This window comes from Alexandromys fortis, unplaced genomic scaffold, assembly GCF_014885135.2.
Source record: "Alexandromys fortis isolate MF-2015 unplaced genomic scaffold, M_Fortis_MF-2015_v1.1 scaffold_32, whole genome shotgun sequence".
Classification (NCBI taxonomy): domain Eukaryota; kingdom Metazoa; phylum Chordata; class Mammalia; order Rodentia; family Cricetidae; genus Alexandromys; species Alexandromys fortis.
Genome location: NW_026067938.1, coordinates 12,445,492 through 12,459,840, shown reverse-complemented (window position 1 = coordinate 12,459,840; position 14,349 = coordinate 12,445,492). Strand labels below are relative to the sequence as shown.

Below are 14,349 nucleotides of genomic sequence, written 5' to 3'. Positions count from 1 at the left end.
GGAGGATATGAGATGGTTTGAAGAAAGGAAAGGTATGGTAGAAATGTTAAATGTAAAATTATGTTATAATCTCAGAAATAAAATCGAAAGAGAAGGTGAGAGTTCTTATATTCTAAAGTGTATTTCTTTTCGCTTGTTTCTGGAGAGATGGTGTTATGTAACATCTCTATTTTACGCAAAAGAAGTCAAACTTTTACTCATCTGCAAATACCTAGGGAGCTGGTGGTATTTGATTATCCAGATCAGATTTACTCTCTCGTGTTAACAATACCTTTGTCTATCTACAATTTATATTCTTTAAAACATAAAACAGCAATTCATGCAATTCATTCTAGAACAGATCTTTTGCACTGCTCCAGTTGTATGCTGTTATTTTCCGTCAGGAAAGCGTCACATTCTTTAAGAAAGCTATCACATATAGTAGGCCATGAAGAAAACAAACAACTTTTCACGCATGTGTTACTTCAAATTTGAATAGCTTTATGTCCATCATTCTGCTTCAACTATTAATTCATGAGTTGCACCAGTGCTTTCGACATTCTGCATTTGTGAACAACTGATATCACATGTGTCTATACAACATATTTTAACTTTTCTTTGAAAGATATTATGATCTGGTACTAAGAGATACAAGTTCACTAATTTACCTATTATTGGTACATGATAATCACAATGAGTTCTGCTTAAAATTCTGGTGAATTTGGTACTGGTATTAATTTACATGATTAGAATATTCTATGCCTTATATGTGTCAACAGGTTCCTACTGTAATTTTAAGAAACAGAAAACCACAGATCAATTAATATATATTCCAGAACAAATGTTTGACTTGGTAATATTTGTTAATGACTCAAAAACTTTGAACTTGATTACAGGCCTGGATACTTTTTAGGCTTCTGTTTTCTTGGGTAACGGCCTATCAGAGCACTCAGTCCTTGAGATAGCTTTGTAGACTGTGCTTTGTACAATGAGATGGAATTTGCTCAAATTCTACCTGGTGTAAATTTGGTGACACCAGACAAGGGAATGTCATTCAACTTTGTATTCACACTTCAGATAAGCATGTCCACATGGACAACATGGAAATGATTTTATTTGTGAAGAATCTACATTACTGGAAACTTCAGTTCTCTTCATTCCATAGCTACCATTTGTTTGCTGTTTGCTTTGGTTGTTATATTTGGATATTTGTTTTCTCTGCTTTTTATGGCTAAAACAGGAGCTGGTTTTTTGTTGCTTTTTTTTTGCTTATTTGCTTATGGGTTTTTGTAGGAATATTCTTTTGGCTAACATCATGACAATTCTATTTCCATGTTGTTTTTTCTGGACAATCATGTTTTATTATAATAACCAAATTACAACGGGAGCCAGTAGACAAGAGAGGTTAGGACACAAAAGTCAGAGATGGGAGCACGTTCTCCATTACCGAGGAGTTTCAGTTTTCTGGGGCGGATAATGAAGGTAATTATAGTGTCTGCTGAAAGGGTAATTGTAAAGACGTATTAAAATAACATGCTGAAAGTTTAGAGCCCAATGCTTGGGCATAGTAAATGATGTAAAATGATTAAATGATAGCTACTTTTACAATTGCTGTTGATTTCCTTAGCTTTTCTTTCTGAGGAAAATTTTGAATCTGTTTTGAAATACTCTCTCAAAAGTTTCATTTTGCATTTAGGAGTATTTTCTTAGCGAGATTAGAATGCAGATTCAAATGAACTTTTCCTAAGCTTTTCTCTTGATGTTGCATATAGCAAATATGTGTGTGGGTGTCATGAGAAAAGAACAACGACAAGACCAGCGAATTTGAAAATCAGGCTGTTTGGGGAGGTAGCTCAGTTGATAGACTGCCTTCCTAGTATGTAGGTCACCCTGATTCCAGCACCAGGTGAACTGAATGTGTTGATGTTGTAAACTCGGTACTCAGAGGTAGCGGCAGGAAAATCTGTGCTCAAGGTCGTTCTTAGGTACATAGCAAGTTAGAAGAGCCAGCCCGGGATAAAGAATATTATTTGAAAATATTTCATATAACATATAAACAAACTTCTTAGAGAAATACATGCCTAGAGAACACCACAGGGAACCCAAGTCACAAATCCTATTTTAAAAAATCCCAATGGATGTTGCTGTGTAATTGTTAAAAACTACTTAAATAATGGAACATTAAATACAATAATTAGATATTGTCATATGGTGTAGGAGTTCCTTCTGTTTGTGTGTTGCTTTCATTGGTTAGTGAATAAAGAAACTATCTTGGCCTAGTTGATAGGGCAGAACTTAGGTAGGTGGTGAAGACAGAACTGAATACTGGGAGTAAAAAAGGTGGAGTAGGAGAAAGACCATGGATCCTCCACCTGAGACAGATGCTGGTTATTATCTTTGTCGGTAAGCCACTGCCATGTGGCAATATACAGATTAATAGAAATGGGTTATGCTGTGATGTAAGAGTTAGTCAATAAGAAGTTAGAACTAATGGGTCAAACAGTGTTCTAATTAACACAGTTTCTGTGTGTGTGTTTTTTTACGGGGGGGGGGGGATAAGCTAGCCAGGCAGCCAGGACAAACAAGCAGGCCATTTCCCCTGCAACAGTAATGTTTTTAAAATGTGATATTACCATCTGATTTTTGCATTTGATGTATAAAATTTCTGAAAAGCAATCAGGCATGTTTTTCTGGGGTAGACATTGTTAGGGTAAATGACCATACTTGCTTTCACATTGACACATACCTCAGAAACAGAATATTAGATTCTTTAAACATACTTTAGAAGACACTGGAGACACACAAAAGAACCATGGCTGACTTCATTCTTTTTTAGGGTGCATTTCTATTATGCAGTAATTGGAATTTCAGGAGTGCTTCAGTCCAACACTAGAAGTGTTACGAACTATTGAGTATATTCTACTTTTGAAATAGTCTAAACCTTATCACTGCACTTTCTTTTTAAAAAATTACAGAAAGTTTAATATAAAAATTCAATTACATTTATATGTAACAGTAATGAGCAATAGCAGTGTAAAATTCAAATTCATTAGATTTACAAAAGCAAGAAGAGAATCTAATCTGTCATGTCTACCAGTACATGTACATGATATATGTAAAACTCTGAAAGAAGCTAACAACACTCTAAACAAGTGAAGATGCACCCCATACAGTATTTTATGATTGCTTAAAATTATAAACATGCATATCTGCACACACAGTCACGCACAGTTTAAATGAAATTTTGCAACTTGGGGTGAAAATGCTTTCCCCTGCTCATATTGAACAGTACTGTAAACCTAGCCTAGAGGGCATACAAGAGCCACATCCCTACTACAATCAAAGTTCTAACTGCCTTCTAAATAATTATCTATGCCCATGGATGAGTGTAACTCCCACAGCTCATCACCGCTCTTCAGAGAAGTGCCCCTCAATAGACTGAGATCACTACAGAAATCCCCAACTTGCCAAAATGGCCAGAACAACTGCCTGGTATACCTATCCCAAATTGATACACCTATAATACAACCTGTACATCCAAGGTCCAGCGAGCATCACAGAAGAGGGGACAGAGAGTCTGTGAGAGGAAGAGGACCAGGTTGTTTACCAACAGATGATGTATTATATGTATGACATGGACTGGCACTCATGAAATGGTAACACTGTGATCACCTGAACAAGACCTGAAAAATAACACCACCAATTGACTTTTAAGTATAGATGGAGGAAATCTCACAAGGCCCTAATCCTGAATACATGGCTTTCGGTGAAAACTGAGTCATCTGTAGAAATGAGTGCACTCATATGTTTTCCATCCCAAGAACTCAGATATACACATATCCATATCACAGTAACAAAGAATAATAGATAATGGTTTTGAGAAGAATTTGGAGACAAGGGAGAAGAAAGAGAGCAGAACAGATGTAAACTGAGCTCTCTTCATGTCAATATTTTTATTTTACTCTTTTATATTTCATTTATAAAATTAAAAGAACCTTCTACTTACATTACGGAATCTATTTTAATTGCATCTGCCGAAATCGAGGAATGCTTTGCATATGGAGTTTCTTTATGAATCCATCATACAAAACTGTTATAGGTTCTGCTTTCACAATGAGCACACAAACAAAGTTTCAAGATTCTAGGATACCGTACCTGCTACTATCCCAATGAGTGGTATCAGAACTGCAAACACAAGAAGGTAGAGAGCAACTAAGGCAGTTTTGAAGGACTTCAGCTTCTCCTGAGGGGAAGAGCCATTCTTAGGATCTAAAACAGAGCAAAAGAGAATAGAGCAAAACCCCAGTCTATTATTAAAACACAAAAAATAAAACAAAACAAAAAACCCTTAATTAAAGTCTTCGTAACTGGTGCTGGATGTAAGGTTTAGCAGATGAAGTGCTTATTGTACAAGTGAGGGAGCATGACTGTACATGATCTCCTATTTGTACATCTCACATGAGTGAACTATAACACACAATTACGTTAAATGGATAAAAAGTGAGTCACATTTTGATAAAAGTTCAGAATGCATCAATGAAACCCATCCTCTGGATATATGAGAATGTACTAACTATACTTTTCCCTTTGACGTACTTTCACATAGAACAGGAATTTTTATAAAGGGATATGGATTACAGTGGGACTATGCTGATACAGAGGGAAAATGGTAAATTCTCTCCATATTTATTGTGTAGGAAGTATGTGTATGTTCATGTATGTGTATGACTGCCTGTGTACGTCAGGATTTCTTTGGAGGCTCATGGTTAGTACTTAGATGTCCTCCTCTATTGTTTGTCACTCTTCCCCTTTGAGAGAGGACCTCTCACGGAACCTATATTTTCTTGGTTTGTCTAGACTGCTGACCAAGGAGCTTCAGGGATCTGCCTGTATTTGCCTCCCTAGTGCTGTGTTCAGAAGAGTGCTCTGCCACCCTCTGCTTTCTACACAGGTTCTGAAGATCCAAGTTCAAGTCTCTCTGCTTGCACGGCCAGCACTTGACTGAATAAGCGACCTCCTCAGTATCTCCCTAAGAGAGTTTTATATAGCCCAGGCTAGCACCACACTCACTCTGCGGCAGAAAACAGCCTTTAACTCATGATTCTCCTGTCTCTACCTCCTAAGTTCGGGAATTATAGATGTGCACCACTTTGTTCAGCTCTGTTCAATTCCACTTTGTGAGACATGGAAAGGGAAAGAAATGAACATTTTAAAAGATACAGTCAAGAAAAAAAGGTAAAGAATGGAAATGAAAAGAACAACCCATTGTAAAAGCAAGTTGAAACTGTCTGTATTTCAGGCTGACTAAATGGGAATCACATTTATGCACCTTGTGTGCGTCTGACGCATAAGGAGGTCAGGGATCAGTTTATCTGGAACTGGAGTCGCAATGGTTATGAGATGCCACGTGCATGCTAGGCACCAAAGCCAGGTCCTTTGAATGAGCAAGTGCTCTTAGACGTGGAGCAATCACTCTGTCCCTTCCACTTTATTTTGGAGACAAGTTCTCTCACTGAACCTGGAAACTACAGATTTAATTAGATGGACTGCCCCAGAAGCCACAGGGATTTTCCTGTGACTTCCTCTCCCACACAGGAATTCCAGGTGTCAATTACCACATGTGATTTGAATTCGCGTGTGTAAACTCATGAGTTTTGCCCGCTGTTTCCTTTACCTGAAATCTCTCTGCAATGCTTCTCTTTTCACCCATCTCCTCAGATATGGACATCAAGGGTTAGTGGATGGATAAAACTTGCGGTTCTGTCACCTCAAGCCTGAGCAGAAGCTGGTGAGCTTTGATTCTTTTGTGTTCCTGTCCCAATCTGATTGATCAATTGTAAGTGGAATTTTTATCTCCCCAAAAGATAGGCAGAAATGCTAGCTCTAGATAACTATGAAGACGATGTTAATGAAGTAGGGTCACTGCAGATGTAGCCAAGTGTAAATGGTGTCTTGTGGTGTGATAACTAGTCTGATGACTGGATCTTTACAAGAAGAGAAAAGAACATACACAGGAAAACGAACTCTCAGAAGCAAGAAGCGGAAGTGCAATGATGCACCCAAAAGCCAGGACTACCAAGAATTGCCAGAAACCACTAGAAAGAGGCATGGCCTTTAAATGACCTTTGTTAATTTGGATACCTTGATTTAAGACTTCTGGGACAGAGAACTGTGACAAAACAAACAAACAAACAAATCTACACTTATTTAATCCACTCAACCCAGGACCTGTGCCACTGTCATTTTCTACTTACTGGGAGGAAGCAATGTTGTCATTGAGCGAGCATCAAACTTCACAGATTCTGAGTAGCTATCAGCTTCCTCTGGTTCATCAGGGAAGAGCCTCTGTTGCTCTATGATCTATTAAACACACACAGAATACACGAATCCCATATGAAATTGCTGAGGTTTCTCATGGTGTTTTAAGTTATTTATAATTAATATTCAATTTTAGCAAGCAAAAGTATAATTAAATACACATGCCGTATAAAGCACGAGATTAATCTTTCTCTTGACTTTTCACTGAAGTATTAAAAAAATCAAATTTATAGGGCTGTGTGGATAGTTGCCAATAAAGTGCCTGCTGATCAAGCATGATTACCTGAATTTGGATGCCTATCATCCCCCAAAAAGCTAGACATGGTACAGTCCTAGTGATCCGATCTGGAGACAGGAGGATCTCCAGCACTATGAGGACCAGTCTGTGCAACCCACTGATGAGTCTCAGAGAGAGTAAGGGATCCTGTCACAAAATAAATGGTGCAAAGAAGCAGGAGGCAATATCCAGCGTTGACCCTTGATTTCCACATACAGGGACACACACGTACAGGCACACGTGTTTACCTTCACTACCTCCATACATGCACTCACATGCACACAAACATGCACTCACACGTAAGTTACAAACACATGAAAAACAGACGGAAGAGGTCTGATTCTTGAGGACTCGCTGTGCTGTTCTCTGTGGAAAGGCATCTGTGTTTACAGGCATGTGGTCTTTGCGTGTGAAGAGGAGTAGACTTACTTTTCTAAGGACAAAAAGATTCAACTGGCAGAAAAATAACTAGCTAAAGAGAAAACAAATGATTTCCCTTAGAACAAATAGCCTCGTGTTTTGGGACAAATATTTCCTGTGACTTTCTGGACTGATTCGTTACACACAGCTTAGTGAGCCAGACTTCCTTGCCAGGGCATCTGCTTATCTGTTTAGAAAGATAAAGTCAAGTAATTAGATTTAAACGCACAGGAAGAGGTAAGTTTTCTTCCATTCCCTTCTAATTGGCGCCCTCTCCCTCATTTCCTCCCCCTGGTCCTCCTTCTCTTTTCTTTTTCTCTCCTCTTTCTCCCCAACTCTTCTCTCTTTCTTTGTAGGTTTACATTACACAACATAAGTCTGTTCTTGTATCATTTTAATTCAATCACCATTCTACTGAACAATATATACCCTTTATCTCTAGTGGCAGTTGTCAGTTATCAAAGTCCTTGAATGTCTTAATATGGAGCTAAGTGGGCCACCATGACAGACTTCCTGATATGTGAGTGGAGAGGGTCAATAATTTGCAAGTCATAGTGAGAGGAGCAAAAGTCTGGCCTGGGATTGCACATTGAGGTGACACTTATGTCAGCATTGCACTGCACATTCAAAAGATAGCAAAAATAATCCTGAAAGTTTTCACTAAAAGGAAATATTTAACATTATTTTACTTCGACACAATGCATATAAATTACAACATAGTACTCACTAAAATGTACACTTTTATATTTACATTTATAAATTTAATTGTGACCAAGATTAGCTCAGTGGTGAAACACTTACCAAGCACGTAACAGGTCTCATTCTTACTTCCAATTATACAAAATATCTTAATTAGGTTTTCTATTGCTGTAATAAAACACCATGACCAAAAGAAAGTTGGAGAGGAAAGGGTTTATTTGATTTATACTTTCATATTGCTGTTCATTTGCCAAAGAAAGTCAAGACAGAAACTCAGACAGGGCAGGAACTTGGAGACAAGAACAGATACAGAGGCCAGGTGGTAAAAAACTGGATGGAAAAATGTTTGCTCACTGTTACTGAAATCATTTTGTTACTCGTTGTCACTGGTCCTTCTCCAAATTAGTAGAGAAGGCTCTAGCATACCTCTTGAAATATCCTGAATTCATTTTCCCCTCAATGTAATGGAAACATTGCAGGCCATTCACTCTATTGTCTATGGAGGAATGTTTATGAACAAAGATGAAGACACTTGTACCTGAAACATACTTCTAGAATGTAAGCTGGCAGATCCGTGTCCAGTTTTCTCCAACATTGTGTTGCCAGAGTTTAAGGCAACCTGGATCCTTTATAAGTGGTGAGTGGATAACTGTGTTATACATTCTAAGACTTAATCCCATGCATTTGTCTTTGCTTGCTAAGTGAGGTGGAATTTAGAAAACCAGGGGTGAGTTCTTTTGCATACGGAAATTCTTCACAATTTTTGTTTGTGATCCAGATTCTGTGGGCTTTTTACTTTAATTCTAGGGTCCCTCAGTACCATCCTTGACCCTGTATTAATGTAACAGGCTCCACAAGAACTTAGTATTTCAATTCTCTTTTTTATTTTTTAGTATTTGTCCTCTTATAGGAAACATCCTGTCACGCCTTGAAAATTCATATCCTGATTGACAATCAGAGGCAGGCTTATCTTCTAGTTTAGGCAGCCTGAGCTTCCATCAAAACCAAGGTGTATATTTCCTAGCTTTGACTCAGCCTCTCCACAAGCTAGAACACTAACATGAGGAAGATGAAGCCAGACTGAAATACTTTGAATAAAATTGTACTAGAGTCATATTCCTTTTTAAGTATATATATTTTGTTGTCTTTTGGATCCAGAAGTAAACTTGCCTCTTAGGGCTTAGGAACACAAACTGCCTCTGTTCTGGTCCTTGTCTGCTATCCTTTGATTCTTGTGAGTCACAACTGGCCACTGGTTTCATCCACATCCTACTGACAGCCGGGCGATGGTGGCACACGCCTTTAATCTCAGCACTCGGGAGGCAGAGGCAGGTGGATCTCTGTGAGTTCAAGACCAGCCTGGTCTGCAGAGCTAGTTCCAGGACAAGCTCCAAAGCCACAGAGAAACCCTGTCTCGAAAAACCAAAAAAAAAAAAAAAAAAAAAAAATCTAGAAAAACTGAGATTTCCGTCATTCCAGACTGAATTATAAATTCCTGGGCAAAAGTAAATCCAGGACACAGGACATCATCCTGAAAACACATCCTACTGACATTTGCAGGGACGTGTTACTAGCTTTAGGCCAGGGTGATGTAGGTGTGGGAGATTAGTTTGGCAGGATGTTTATCTAAGCTAGGTTTTACCCTCTCACCATCAATAATAGTTTTTAAATCACCGAATCTCGGATTCTCTTGCAGTGTTATTCCCAGCTGCTGAAGTTTCTCGTGGGAGATATAGGAACAAAGTCTATTTCTGCCTTTTAGATTCTAGTGATAAATGACAATATGATTCCAGAGCATCACAGCTCACCCTGGGAAACGATGAGTTTACTGGGCTTACTTAAAGTGCATGGCTGATGGGTTTTTATAGAAACATGGCGGACTTCAGTGCAGCTCCTCTGGCGAGTCTATGGATGATTTCTTTCACGTCTTTGCATAGATGAAGCCTCCTTTCCATACTAATTACGAGCCTACATGTAGCCCTCAGACCATTCCTGAGTTCATAACCCCACTTGGTTAGTTACATGCAAATGGCTGGAAGAGGGGCCAGATACTCTGGTTACTGTCCAGTGAGCCTTCCCACTCCCTCATTCACACTGTGACGAGAGGATGTCAGCAGCCCACAGGCTCAGTGGTGACAGACGCTAACAAGTAGGTGCAGATGATCTCAAAGATGGTAGCAGTGTGGCTGGGAAGCTAGCAACTTCTAACACTCCCCGTCCTCATCTTTGTATTTTTTTTCAAACACAGTATTTTCCTCGACCCCCACAGTTCTATGAGCATTATGAACATCAGCTCTGAACATAGATGTAGCCATTCCATCACTGTGGGCAACATCTGCTCTCAGCAATCCACTGCTGGGACGCCTTTAATAAACATTCGTATTCGTGACAAAAACATCTTCATGAGCAACCACAGCAACAAAAATTCCTCACATGTTGTGCGATTTCTCTCAATTTACTCCCTATAGTTTTAGCCCTTTAGAGTGTGTTGGAGGGAAGAGAAACAGGCATATAGAGAAAGCTTCATTTGGAAAAAAAAAAAAAAAAAAAAAACCTGAGAAACAAAGTTACAAACAAGCTTGATTAGTGGACAAGTAAGCAAAAACGATCCTGTACTTTCAAATACAGACAAACCTTCGGTTATTTTCTGTATGATTTTGCTTTGAGACAGTGTGTTACGAGGTCAGCCAGTCTAACCTTAACACACACTCTTCCTCCCTCAGACTCCTAAACGCTGCAATTACAGGTGTGCTATTGTGTTTTTCCCCGTACCTGCACAGTGAGTGTGCCAGACCCAGCTCTTATCCTTTTGGCTCTCCCTATTTGCTCCCCTGATGACCTCAGTGCTTGCATTTCAGATGCAAGGATCTGTGTTTGATCCCCAGAGCCATAAAATGAAGATAAAGATAAAACAAAACAAAATGAAAACTTACATACATAAATTAAAAAAAATATTTTCCAGAATGATTGGGCTTCCTAGATTGGCTTGTACCACAAGGAAAGTTCATATTTCTTAAATGCAAAATTTAAAATTTCTGCTTTAGTTCCCTAATGCAAAAGATATCACCAGTGCATCCCATCTCGTCTCAAAGAAATTTATTATTAAATTGACTGAATTATTTCAACTTTCTTCTGATTATTACTATGAAAATTTTGTAAATGTTAGAGCACATACCCAAGTCGAGTCCTTCCTTGTCAGCATTGTCATGCGATGCTAAGTGCACTTTCCAAACACCAAACAACTTCACATCCAGTGGCTTTTCCCGCCACACCCAGCTGCACTGATAAAGGATCGGGGAATTCTTTGCACTTGAACAATCTATGCACAGAGTGTTCTCATGAGAAGCAAAACACTTCTCTACCGTGTCAGCTTTTTATAAAGGGTCAAAAGTTCATGGAAGTAGCAACAGGAAAGCCATAGGAAAGAACTCCGTGGTTCACACGAACCACAGTCTTCATTTTTGCTTTCCATTTTATCATTAAAACAATGAGGGCCATGGAAGCCTGAGGCAGAAGTCAACTTCTACCATCCTGTCATTTTGATACAGTAAACTGCCATCAGTCGTCACAGGTAACTTTAGTCTTTGAGCGTATGTCTGGATTTACACAGTGAGCACTGTAGTGTGTATATTGATGGGTGTAACACATTTCCCTTAAAAATCATGTTTTCCTCCTTCTTTGATTTTCTTTTTTAAATTTAAAATAATGAACTACATGATATTTAACCAAACATGAGAATCTATTTCTATAGATAATTACTCATCACCCCCACCCCCCGACATTTCTGGAGCACATGATTTTTCTAATATAAACTTTGATGTCAAAGCTATTGTGGTCAGTTGGATTTATTCTTTTGATATTCTTTTGTTGAACCACTAGACTAAGTGAAAACTACTGCGAATTTCCTGGTATCTACTATTGTTTAGAAAGATGGTATAATACCATATATGTTTGAGCAATATGTAAATGAGGAGATTATAAATTGAATTCATCACCATAGACTTGCTTAGATATTAACAAGAGTGGTGTTATTTTAAGACATGTTTGTTTTCATGTTTATAATTGTTGTAGAAGAGATATTTCCACTCAATCATTTCTTAATTACTGTACCCCTTAGGTATTGTCTGTTCATATCCATTGTTTGAACAATACAGGGGCACTTTCTTAAACCCATATGTAACTAAGTAAGGGATTTGTGTATGTCATCTATTAACTATTTGTTTCCGTTGCTGTTGTTCTTGTGCTAGCACTGGACTTGCAAACAAATGTCTGCCCATCAAAGGGTGTCACAGGTGAACTATACCCCCAACACTCTCTTACTTTTAATTTTGAGACAAGATCTCACTAAATTGCCCAGACTGGCCTTGAACTCACATTGTAGCTCAAGCATGCCTAGAGCTTGTTGTCTGACTGCCTTGACATTCTAAGTAACTAGATCACAGAGTTGTGACTATGCTTCCTGCCACTCTCTTTTCATATTTACTATGCATCATTTTTTTCTAAGATAAATCTCTACATATATTTGCTGTGACCTTCTTACAGCAAAATTCTTAACATTGGGGCAAATTGCTTCAGTGTCATTGACCTTAATCTTTTAAAATAATAACCTTGTTTATATACAAGGTTATTATACATATATATATATATATATATATATATATATATATATGTAGTCGACAATTTGCATCATTTTTTAAAATCAGTATATTTGGGCAAACATTGTTTCCATGCTGAAGAGATGAGTGTATAAAAATTTCTGTTAGCAACTGAACCATATATGTGCCTGATGGTCGTGATAATTATCCTTTGAAATAGAAAGAGCATCAACATTTGAATCTAATAGCAGAAAGTGACTAAAAACGTGTGATGAAGATACATTTTATAAAATTCTCAAAAAATAAAAACAGAAAGATAAAGAAGAGCATTAACAAGCATGACAAGTGGAAAAGAGAATATGCCATATTTTAGGTAAGTGATATTTAAGAAATCAAGCACATATTTTAACAATTTTGAATTATAAAAATGTATTTTTATAATATATATATATATATATGTAAAGGAATACTACAAAGGCAAAAATCATTTTAAGCTTGCCTGGTATGCAGAATAATATACCAATATATGACTCAGCATTGCTTTGCAATTCTATATTACCATATTAGACTTACTTATTTTACCTTAAAAGCAGCTCTGTGAACTATAGAATCAGATTTTCTCTATTTTGCACCTTAGGACAGTAACACCTAAATGGTGTAGGTACTTACTCAGTGTTATATAGTTGGAAGTGAAGTGGTGGACTTGAAACAAGCAGATAGTGTACTTATACAATGTGAGCTCTCAGCTACTACCCTAAACATTCATCATTTCAGCTCGGTGACTATTCTGCCCCAGTTCCACATGGCCAGTGATAACACCAGCCCACTTTTCTGCTGTGTAAGTCTTACCCATCAATCAATATCACTCTAACTTGTAACATCTCCATGAATTTATTTCTTGTAGTTCTTTCTCCTTTTAAAGTAAGAGCCCCTCCTCTTCATACAGTAGTTACCTATATCAATTTTATTCTATGTAGGATGCTCATGTCATAGTAATTGTATTTTATTCTTTGTATCCCTTCCCCATATGCAATTCAAAAACTATCTACGGAAGAGACTCAGACAATATCACTCTATGAACAAGTCAAGATTAACACAACCATCTGGTTAAAACCACACATGTCACGTGAAGAGAAAGGAACAAACCAATTTATTAAACATACTTTGAATAAAGCCAACATTTTAGCAAAACACAGAGTTACTTGCTAAGCTGACTATAAAGTAGTTTGTTTCAGGCATATTTATTGTGTTTTCATTAATGAAAACCTTGGCAAGAATTTTTACTATTACCTTACCTGCTAAACAACAAAACCAAACTATTAGTGATAGAAGAAGAGTTCTGCTAGAAATTACTAATCAGCACTCTCTTTTTTTTACCATCTCTCTTTCTCTCTCCCCTCACATACTCACATGTACACAGACTAGACTCACACCATCAATAGAAGTAAGTTCAGAAAAAATAAATTAAAATATACCTCTTTTGTCATTGCTGGAAAAGAAGACCGCAGTGATTTATCTGCTTCCCTCTCTTTACAATTGAAACCTAAAATTTTTATCACATAGTATTTCAGCATCTGGCTCACAAGGAAAGGAAATGACACAGTTGTGTGTTGAAAATCTTTCCTTGAAACGTGTTTCAATAGCCGTCTCATCCATGCACAAGTTTGCAAAATCTAAATTTGTCAGATAACTCATTCCCCTTTCCTCACAGGATATTGTAAAAAGAAAAGGGGAAGTTAGAATGCACACTATAAGCTCCCTTGAATATTACAGATATTCTAAGTTCAAATAAATACCGCAGCATTTATAACCAAGTGAAAGAATGAACTGAAGGGAAACCTTTAGAAATTACATACTTCATGTAATTATTAAGATGGAAGGCCATGTAATTTATAAATAAAAGGATGAAATATTAGGAATACTTTAGAGATATAATCTGCCTTCAGGAAAACTTATCTATGATGTTTGTGAATCCCTAAAACTGTAGAGGTAAAATAACAACCAGATATACATAAATTCAATTGTTTTTTATATTGTTCTTTTTTTTAATATAATTTTTTT

General features: G+C 37.4%; 1 protein-coding gene across 4 annotated transcripts in view; it reads right to left on the bottom strand.

Moving 5' to 3' along the window:
• Msr1 (macrophage scavenger receptor 1) overlaps positions 1-13,914 on the bottom strand; it is a 57,336-nt gene extending 43,422 nt beyond the window's left edge. For 3 of the 4 annotated variants that reach the window (XM_050147275.1, XM_050147278.1, XM_050147279.1), the window contains exons 1-3: positions 13,764-13,914; positions 6,234-6,339; positions 4,135-4,248 (exon numbers count right to left, since the gene is read on the bottom strand). In XM_050147275.1, coding sequence (XP_050003232.1) covers positions 4,135-4,248; positions 6,234-6,339; positions 13,764-13,862 — 319 coding nt within the window. In that variant the 5' untranslated portion in view covers positions 13,863-13,914. Of the gene's footprint in view, positions 1-4,134; positions 4,249-6,233; positions 6,340-10,868; positions 11,026-13,763 lie in introns of those variants that run through there. The other variant, XM_050147277.1, reaches the window with a different exon arrangement.
• Positions 13,915-14,349: the final 435 nt, after the last annotated feature.